General features: G+C 35.0%; 1 protein-coding gene across 1 annotated transcript in view; it reads left to right on the plus strand.

The window, feature by feature from the left end:
- The first annotated feature begins 813 nt into the window (after positions 1-813).
- Positions 814-10000, plus strand: part of LOC135211861 (2-oxoisovalerate dehydrogenase subunit alpha, mitochondrial-like) — an 11232-nt gene continuing 2045 nt past the window's right edge. Inside the window, exons 1-9 of the mRNA XM_064245077.1 lie at positions 814-959; positions 3089-3253; positions 4438-4633; positions 5642-5803; positions 6555-6699; positions 7396-7599; positions 8038-8209; positions 8683-8777; positions 9757-10000. The exon at positions 9757-10000 is cut by the window's right edge and continues 2045 nt beyond it. Coding sequence (XP_064101147.1) covers positions 858-959; positions 3089-3253; positions 4438-4633; positions 5642-5803; positions 6555-6699; positions 7396-7599; positions 8038-8209; positions 8683-8777; positions 9757-9838 — 1323 coding nt within the window. The 5' untranslated portion in view covers positions 814-857 and the 3' untranslated portion in view covers positions 9839-10000. The remainder of the gene's footprint in view (positions 960-3088; positions 3254-4437; positions 4634-5641; positions 5804-6554; positions 6700-7395; positions 7600-8037; positions 8210-8682; positions 8778-9756) is intronic.

Raw genomic sequence — 10000 nt, forward strand, 5'->3', positions numbered from 1 at the left:
ATAGATCGAACGTAAGCCTAGCCTCAAATCCGAGTTTATTACAGGAGACGTGAATTTACTTTCCGTCAACATGCGTATGAATTGCATTTTCTAAGCTCTACATTCATATTAATTTCTTTTTCCTTTCCATTATCATTGCATGTATTATGCAGAATAAATATATAGAATAACTTTAATGGTTAATTTTCTTGCAAAGCGTACGCCATACTTTACTTTGGTGTACAGCTCTCCACAGAGACGATTCCCTTGTACGTTTAACAAATAGGGTGCTTCTTATATTTTATCATTGCATTTTAGGGTTTTCTCATCGGTATCGTAGCTCCTGCAGAATAGGAGAGTCTATAAAGTTCTTGTTTAAATTTGCTTTCTTCTTGTATGGTCTTCACTCCACGCGGCATTTTGTTGTATAGCCTTGGTGTGTAATATGCAAATGCTCTCTCGTCTGACTTACAATTCTAGATTCAAATAGCCTCTATAGGCTTCACTTTCTCACCTGACATATACAATCTGTTCAGTTTGATCTAGGTTCAAATAACCTCTATATGCTTCACTTTCTCATCTGACATACAATTTGTTCAATTTGCTCTAGGTTCAAATAACCTCTAATGCTTCACTTTCTCACCTGACATACAATTTGTTCTAGGTTCAGACAGCCTCAATATGCTTCACTTTCTCACCTGACATACACTTTGTTATAGGTTTGCTTCAATTTCATGTCTGATCACATATGCCATATACCGATGTGGCGGACTTCAGATACGCCCCCCTATATTTAGGGAGATATCGCTACCGTTGGCAACGCTGTTCGGGGAAACTGACTAAGAAGAAGAAGAACCTTCAACCTCAGAAAGGTAAAGATGGCCACGGTGATAAGACGGTGTGTCTCGTGCAGCTCCATTAAAAGGACACTTTTATGCATCAACAGGAGAGCGAATCCATTTCGCGTAACTACGATCCGGGTAAATGTTTTAAAATGTCGCGGAGGTTATGTAATGTCGTGTTGTCAGTCGTAATTTGTTACGGTATATTCTGCTTAGATCTCTCTTTCTTTATACCTACTAGTATTACATAGGTATATTTCACCCGGGATATCCACTCTTATTGTATTATATGTATCTCAATTTTACGTTTAATTTATTTAATTTATTACTATGTTTCAGAAATTATAATTTAATGTATGGGGAGTGTTTTTAAACAGGAAAAGGTATCTTGTCCAAGGTTACGCCGGTTGGAAGACCCTTTTTTTTATTTTTTTATTTTTTTATTTTTTCTAATTACTAATTCTTGCTTAACATTACTAGGCTAGAGTAATTCTTGCTTAACTTACTAGGCCCTAAAGTAATTCTTGCTTAACATTACTAGGCTAGAGTAATTCTTGCTTAAAACATACTAGGCTAGAGTAATTCTTTGCTTAACATTACTATGCTAGAGTACTTCTTGCTTAACATTACTAGGCCAGAGTAATTCTTGCTTAACGTTACTAGGGCTAGAGTAAATTCTTGCTTAAGTTACTAGGCCAGAGTAATTCTTAACATTACTAGGCTAGAATAATTCTTGCGTAATGTTACTAGGCTAGAATAATTCTTAACGTTACTAGGCTAGAGTAATTCTTGCTTAACATTACTAGGCTAGAGTAATTCTTAACATTCTAGGCTAGATAATTCTTGCTTAACATTACTAGGCCTAAGAGTGGTAATTCTTGCTTAACATTACTAGGCTAGAGTAATTCTTGCTTAACCTTCCATTAGCCAGAGGAATTCTTGCCTCTTAAACGTTACTAGGGCTAGGAGTAAGTTCTTGATTAACATTAATAGGCCAGAGTTAATTCTTGCTTAACACAATTACTTAGGCTAGAGTAATTCTTGCCTTGAACGTTACTAGGCTAGAGTAATTCTTGCTTCTAACGTTACTAGGCTAAGAGTAATTCCTTGCTTAATTAACGTTAATAGGCCTTAGAGTAATTCTTGGCTTAACGGATTACTAGGTAGAGTAATTCTTGATTAACATTTAACTAGGCTATAGTAATTCTTGCTTAACGGTTACAGGCTAGAGTAATTCCTTGCTTAACAGTTACTAGGCTAAGAGTAATTCTTGCTTAACATTACTAGGCTAGAATAATTCTTAACGTTACTAGGCTAGAGTAATTCTTGCTTAACATTACTAGGCTAGAGTAATTCTTGTTTAACTTTACTAGGCGAGAGTAATTCTTGCTTAACGTTACTAGGCTAGAGTAATTCCTGCTTAACGTTACTAGGCCAGAGTAATTCTTGCTTAACCTTACTAGGCTAGAGTAATTTTAATGCATCGTTATTAGGCTAGAGTAATTTTTGCGTAACGTTACTAGGCTAGAGTAATTCTTATGCAACGTTACTAGGCTAGAGTAATTCTTTCTTACTAAATTTACTAGGCTAAAGTAATTCTTACACAACATTAGGCTAGAATAATTCTTATGCAACATTACAAGGTCAGATTAATTCTTGCTTGGCGTTACTAGAGTAATTCTTGCTTAACGTTACTAGGCTAAAGTAACTTATTTTCGTAATGAATTTACTAGGCTAGAGTAGGTAATTCTTATGCAACAATAACAGGCTAGAATAGTTCTTACTTAACGTTACGAAGCTAGTACTACTATGTAAACAGGGCACCCATTTTGCACATAAACTTATACTTACCGAACCAGAGGGGCCCAGTATTAGTATACTGTTTTCATGATGAAATAGTAGCTAGTGGCTAAGATATAGTAATATTTTTTAAGAAATCAGCTTTTAAGAAAACCTTGTATCCAAACTATCTCTCATGCAGTAGGAATAATGTAATTTTATTTTCCAGTTTTGAAAGGAATGCAGAGTTATGAATATTTGAAGTTTTAATTCTTGACTGTTCTCTTCAAGGTCCCTGGTAGTTTTTATGTCAAAATGGGGAGGAAGTTAATGTTGTTTGGCAAGTTGGGATTTTGTTTGCCTTACAGTTTTACTAGTTTATATTAAATAGAAGTATTTGTACAGACTTCAGTCTAGTCTTTGGTAAAAAGTTCTTGTTCTATAATTTCAGGAAATTTATCCCCCTAATAAATTATGATGTCTTTCAGGCATTAAGCTCAGATCTTGGTGAGGAAAGGCCAAATTTCCCAGGTTCTCGTTCAAAATGGACAGAAACACTCGAGTTTGTCCAGCCAGACTTGTACGACGGCATCCCAGTCTATCGTGTCATGAACCGCAAAGGGGAAGTCATTGATCCATCCTATGACCCAAAGGTACTTTAGATATACCTTAAGTTTTTTAATGTGAAATTTTTCTTTGTAGCATAATTACAAGATTTTGCCTTTTGTATGTAAATATACTTGAACAGATGTAGAATGGAATGTGCTGTTGGTCAGCTGTGTTTCATTTTTAAAAAATGGCTGCTCATATTCAGCCTTCCATTTTAGTTCTCATTCATGTAGGTCTGGGCCTTCCAAGTCTTATGATGCCCATAGCTGATACTTATTAATCTCCCACCAATTGTGGAAGGACATTCCCAAGCCATCTCCATCCCAGTTTCATCATTATCCTTCCTTCGTTTGCTGTTTCCGTAATTTACCCTGTATCAATTCTCATTATCACGCCATCTGACTCCAAATATTCTTTTTAAAACTACGTATTATTAAATCCACAAATATTTTAGTTATACCTTCATTGTCTTGACATGTTCTGTGTGTATAGTAGCGTATAGTGTACTTTCATACAAAGTTCTGTATATACTATTTGTATTTTCAGTTACTTTCCACTGGGAGAATTATTTTATATAGTATTGTTTGGAATTTAATATATTATAAATCATTTGGATTTATCCCTAATGTTCTTTTTATCTATGGGATGTAATCTCTATCAACCATTACATGCATCAGGCACTCACAATAATAGTAACTAGTACTTATCTAACTAAACCTCCGATACACACAGGAGTCAGGAATATCTTATCAGTTTCTGGCATTTGATATACACGTATGTGAACTGTATAGGTTATGTGAGAGATTACAATTTATCTCCCACAGTAAATTGGTCATTTCCTGTGTAAAATCTGCAATCCTAAGGCTGCCTATCCATGGATAGAATGTCTGACTATCCTTGCAATTGTCCCCGTAACTGAAGAAAATAGTAAGGCCACAAACTCAATATTCATACACACCATACCCATTTTTGTCTCAGGATAGTCCTGTATGAAAAATTAGGTTTGTATATATATATGAAGAAAATGAACTTTTTGAAATTTAGTTTTCAAAGGTTTGTAAGTCTTGTCATTTATTCTATGAAATCAAATTAATACTTGTATATGGTATTCAACATGTTGTATTGGGTTTGAGCCAAAGTACACCTGTTTGGCAGGTGTGCTTGCTCATTTATCTTGGCATTGAAGGGTTAGTGGTCATTAAGTTGAAGTTCTTTTTCCTATTTTAAGCTTGGTGAAGAAAAGTGTGTTAAGATGTACCAACGCATGACGCTACTGAACACCATGGATCGTATTATGTACGAATCTCAGAGGCAAGGTCGTATCTCATTCTACATGACTAACTATGGAGAGGAAGGTACGCACATTGGTTCAGCTGCAGCTTTGGACGAAGAGGATTTGGTTTATGGTCAATATCGGGAGGCTGGTGAGTATTGTAGGGTTGATTTTACATTTAAGTAAACTTGGGGATTTGGGTATTTATGTTGTGTAGCTTTCTCTTTTGACTCAAGTGAGATAATAATCTCACAGAATATTTAGGAAACACATAATTTATCATAGCCCAATAAATGGGAGTAATGCCATGCTACAGAACAGTTGGAAACCATTTGTTTCAGTGATATGTTTCACAGTATGACATCAAAGTAAACAAACAAACAAACAAAATTCAGAGGGAAAATTAACCAAATCTTTTTTTCCCTTTTTATGTTGTCTGTTAGTTATTGATTATGATGTTGCTTACCAAAGGACCTACTGACATTGAACGGGCATGATATGGATTGATTCCTTTTGATGTTGATGAAAACAAAGGATTTTTATGTGCTTGAATTTCCTAAACACAATACAGTATCACCTTATTTGGCTACATATCAAATTTGTATATCTAAGTGCTTTGCCTTCAGGGTTTGCTTTCTTTAATGCCTGTCAGAATATTTTCTTGTTTTCCTTATACGTACTGTACTTAAAATGTTTCATGTTGATTTTATCTACTTTGTGTGCCTCAATCTTTGAAGCCCCAAAACCACATAACCTTACTTACAAAGCCAACAAAGTTTGTGGGTTTTAGCCAACAAATTTCCGAGTGCTGGTTTTATCTAATTTAATGTCTAATTATAATCAGCCCTTCTCGGGCAGCAGTTTTTATTACCAATTCAGTTTACCATCCATATGGTCATTTTTGCCTTTTTTGGATATGTAGTATGTCTTGACAGGTTGATTTTTATTTACCATAGTTTTCCCAAAGTAACTGGCTCATATTTTTGAATAATAAACTTTAACAGTGTCCTTCAACTTGGACCAAACAAAGAACATGCTAAGGAAAACAGAGTGAAACAAAAAACATTCTTAACCAGAAAGCATGAAAAAGCATTAGACTAGCAAAAGGAAACACTGCGTACACAGTATTCAATTTTTTTTTCTATTTGTCTTGTAATAGGAGTGTTGATGTGGAGAGGATTTCCGTTGGATCGTTTCATGAATCAGTGCTATGGTAATGAAGGGGATCAAGGTAAAGGTCGACAAATGCCGGTACATTATGGTTCTTTAGAGCACAATTTCGTCACAATCTCCTCTCCTCTGGCTACGCAGATGCCACAAGGTACGTAACAGTAGCAGATTCTTTTCTTTCGTCTAAATCTCTTGAGGAGAGATTTAGTTTACATGTTAACCCATGCTGTAGTTTTCAACTCCTATTTAAGAAACATGTCCTTTGGACAAGCCATATAAGAGCCTCTTTAGTAGTGTTATGCAGAGGGTGAAATAATGCAACTAATCTTTTGTCAAATGTTATTTAGTTGAATATTTAAGTTAACTACATGGGAAGGATTGCTGTTCTTGTAGTTTACTTTGAAGAGCTTGGAATGGAGTTACTGTAAAAGCCTTAAGACCACTTTAAATTGAAATCTGGTTCACCAATACTATTTCTCTTTATTATTTGTAGGTCGTTGGTTCATTAACCAATATCGTTTCATGTTATTATTTGGAGGTCGTATGTCATTTATTTTTTTTAACTGATGTAGGACCATGCTACAGAAACTGACATGATGGAAGTTTTCTGGTTTGTTTGTAAGTGCTGGAAAGGGGAGTCTTGTGAAAGCCAAATAACCAGTGGAATTCAGAATTTGGTAACAAATTAATGGCTGAGCCAAATTGTTTAAATGTGACACATTTAGTACAAAGTAAGTCATTGAATCCTGTTTATTTTCATCATCATCTGCATAACTGGTTCTAGATCTGCTGTAAGATTGTGTATTTGCTGTTTCAGTCACTAAACTATGCAGACTATGGGTTAGATGAAGTTTTGTTTGTATATAACTTTTAGTTCTAATTTTAAGTTTTACATTTACAAGCTGTGGGGACTGCGTATGCCTTCAAGAGAGCACAAAATGGATTATGCGTCATTTGTTACTTTGGAGAAGGGACCTCGAGTGAAGGTGATGCACACGCAGCTTTCAATTTCTCTGCAACACTGGAATGCCCCATAATATTTTTCTGGTAAGACAGCAGTATTGAGTTCTTACAGGTTTTAAGTATAAATTACTAAAAGGTGGAAGAATCTGTTGATAGTTAAGATATTCCTAGTTTAGAAGTGTACCTTGTGAATTGGTAGCATTTCAGTACTCTATAAAATTCCTCTGTCTTTTTGAGAAAAGTTAGTATCATTTGGTTGTGTGTGTTCATTTTAGAGATGTGTGGTTAGTGTGCTTAAGGATAGTGAATGGATATGCCAGGTTGATGTTTGTAAGTGCTCATGAATGTAAGATGGTAAATCAAAAATGAAAAAGTTTGGTGTTAAGCATTTCAGGAACAGAACAGTTTAACTTCACTGATCTGTACAATGTTTGCATTGTTGTAGTTATTGTAAAGTAATATAGTATATAGATGATTTAGAATGTATACTGTATACAGGAGTGTGCATGTTATGATATAATAATTATAATAATAGGAAAAATACATACAAGTGCCTGATACATTAAAGTGTATTTTGCCACTGTATGTCAGATTTTAGTCTATTTGATTTTGGTATTGTTAATAAGGAAGAGCATTTAATAGGTTAAGTGTCCTTTCAACTGGAAATTTTCAAAAGTACAAAATGTGATTTATATCACATTGGTGCATCAGTGTGCAAAATTTATCCTGATGGTGTTGAGTAAGCTTGCAAAATTAATTCTGTTGATGTTATGGTTACAGCCGAAACAATGGATATGCAATCTCCACACCTACAAGTGAACAGTACAGAGGAGATGGAGTTGCCTGCCGTGGCCCTGCGTATGGAATCGCTACTATTCGAGTTGATGGAAATGATGTCTTTGCTGTTTACAATGCCACGAAAGCTGCACGCCACCTAGTTACAACTGAAAATCGTCCAGTTCTTATTGAAGCTATGACCTACAGGTAATTTTTCTGTACATCAGCCTCAAGTTTTTCTAAACCTGATGGTTTTGGACATCTTGATAGACAACAACACTGTTTTCTTACTTAGTCTCCTATTTCGTCTATCTTGAGAGATGCTTAGACATCTTACTTTTGCCCTTAATCTTTTTTTATACCACCTTTTGAAGTGCCTTCTGTGAATCCTTCACTCTTGAGAGATAGAAGACAAACAACCACCTGTGCATCTAAGAAGGCTGGCCACACCAGCAGAAACCTCCTAGTCTCCCCAATCCACACAATTAAGGAGGGTCCCAGCCTCTTAGAATGCAAGAAATACAGCTAGATCACTTGGCTTCACAACCATCCAAGGAGAATTGAACTTGCTCAGCCTTCTGTTAACCTTAAACGTGCTCCTCCAATATATGTAGTACTATTTTAATTATTATTACATACTTCTAGGATTGGCCATCACAGCACTTCTGATGACAGTTCAGCATACCGCTCAGTTGATGAAGTCAGACACTGGGATTCTACCCAGCACCCCATTGCCCGTCTCCGCGCCTATATGATTCATCATGGTTGGTGGGATGAAGGAAAGGAGAAACAGTGGAAGGATGACTGCAAACGTCAGGTATCAGTTTTCTCTTTATAATGTTTCATACTTATTTTTCTGTTTCTACACGTATAGCACAGGATTTAATGACCACTTTTTTCACATACGCAAAAATATATTTTCAGTGTTATGTATATTCAACTGTTCATGTTGTAGGAAAATGTTTTAGAATAAGTATTTACCACTGCCTGAATAACCCCTTGTTGTGGCTCTAACTTTTCATTTGATTTAGTTACACATTATTTAATTTGTTAGATGAGGTGTACAATAATTACCTTCATGAGAGCAAGCATTGCAGGCCAGCATTATAAGAGCTTAGAATTTTGACTTTTCATAACAAACCTCATGGCAGTAACTGTTCAAACAGTACACGTTTCCACTTGATGATGTTTCGTGATGCAATGGTAAATGTTGTCTTCAATTATACTTTTCACAGGACTGTATTCATAAAGAATTATGTAGGCTACATAATTTTTTTTTTTTCATATCAGGTGATGCAGGCATTTGCCCGAGCAGAAAGAAGATTAAAGCCTTCGTGGAAAGCTATGTTCACTGATGTCTATGATGAGTTGCCAGATAATTTGAGGTATGATATAATGTAATTCAGTTTTGTTCTTTTCACTAAAGGTGTGTTTGACAGTGATTATTGTATTCATGATAACGTAGAATACTATGTCTGTAGTTATGTATTATTTGACTCCCTTTCCCAAAAATAGTGGTAACTAAAACGAATTTTTTTCTTGACAAGTTATGTGATGAAAATATTCCTCTCTTGGCAAGAGTGCAGGTGAACCCAGTTGGCTTGCAGAGTTGCTATGTTAGCCAATCGTTTTTCATTAGATGTAAACATTGAGTGATAGGTACTTATTTTTAAAACTTGTGCCTTCGTTTTCCTTACAGACATTATAGGCTTTTGATTTTGTTTTCATAATGGAGGGCATAGCCTTCCTACCCTACTTTAAACATGAATACAAAGCTTAAGTTGGACTAATGCCTCTAACCTAATGTACAGTGGCCTAAATAATTGCATTGGCTTACAACGTATCCTAGCTGAGCTTACAGTGGACCCCCCGTATTCCCATTTTCAAGATTCATGGTCTCAGCTATTCACGGGTTTCTCTATGGATCATATCTACCCATTATTTGCAAGAAATTTGCCTGTTCATAGTATTTTTCACTGAGAAATATTCACTTATCACTGTATTTTCATATCAATTTCATGACTAAATTCACTTTTTGATGTAATTATTAAAATGTTCAGGTTTAAGTATTTTAATAGGGTTTTTCTTGTGTTTGAACTAACAAAATAGGCAGTTCTAAGCATTTTTAGAGTGGGTTTTAAGTTTGTAAATTAAGTTATAACAGTACTTGAGCTGTATTCTTCTTTTTCAGTGAAGCCAACAATCATTGTTGTCTGATTGTGTTTTTCACTAATTTGTTTTTACTTTATTCTTAACCTAATAAACTATTTATAATATATTTTTTAATTGTATATCCTTTAAAGATAAGCTAAAGATAAAGTTGAAACATCTTTCTTTATAAATAATTTTTGTTCTTTCTTTCAGAGAGCAGTGTGAATACATGGAATCTCACGTTCAAGAATACGAAGACCATTATCCTGTTAAAAATTTTGCCAAAGAGGGATAAGATTTGTACAACTAGAGTGTTATATTTTTTTCCTGAAAGGAACTGTAGGAACTTGTAGACAAATTGTAGCTTTGTAAAACATAGCCATGAAATTTTGTACATTCTTATGGATACTATTGTTTAGTTGTTAATGGTAGTGCATTAGGACAACTCTTTTGCAGG

This window comes from Macrobrachium nipponense, chromosome 40, assembly GCF_015104395.2.
Source record: "Macrobrachium nipponense isolate FS-2020 chromosome 40, ASM1510439v2, whole genome shotgun sequence".
Classification (NCBI taxonomy): domain Eukaryota; kingdom Metazoa; phylum Arthropoda; class Malacostraca; order Decapoda; family Palaemonidae; genus Macrobrachium; species Macrobrachium nipponense.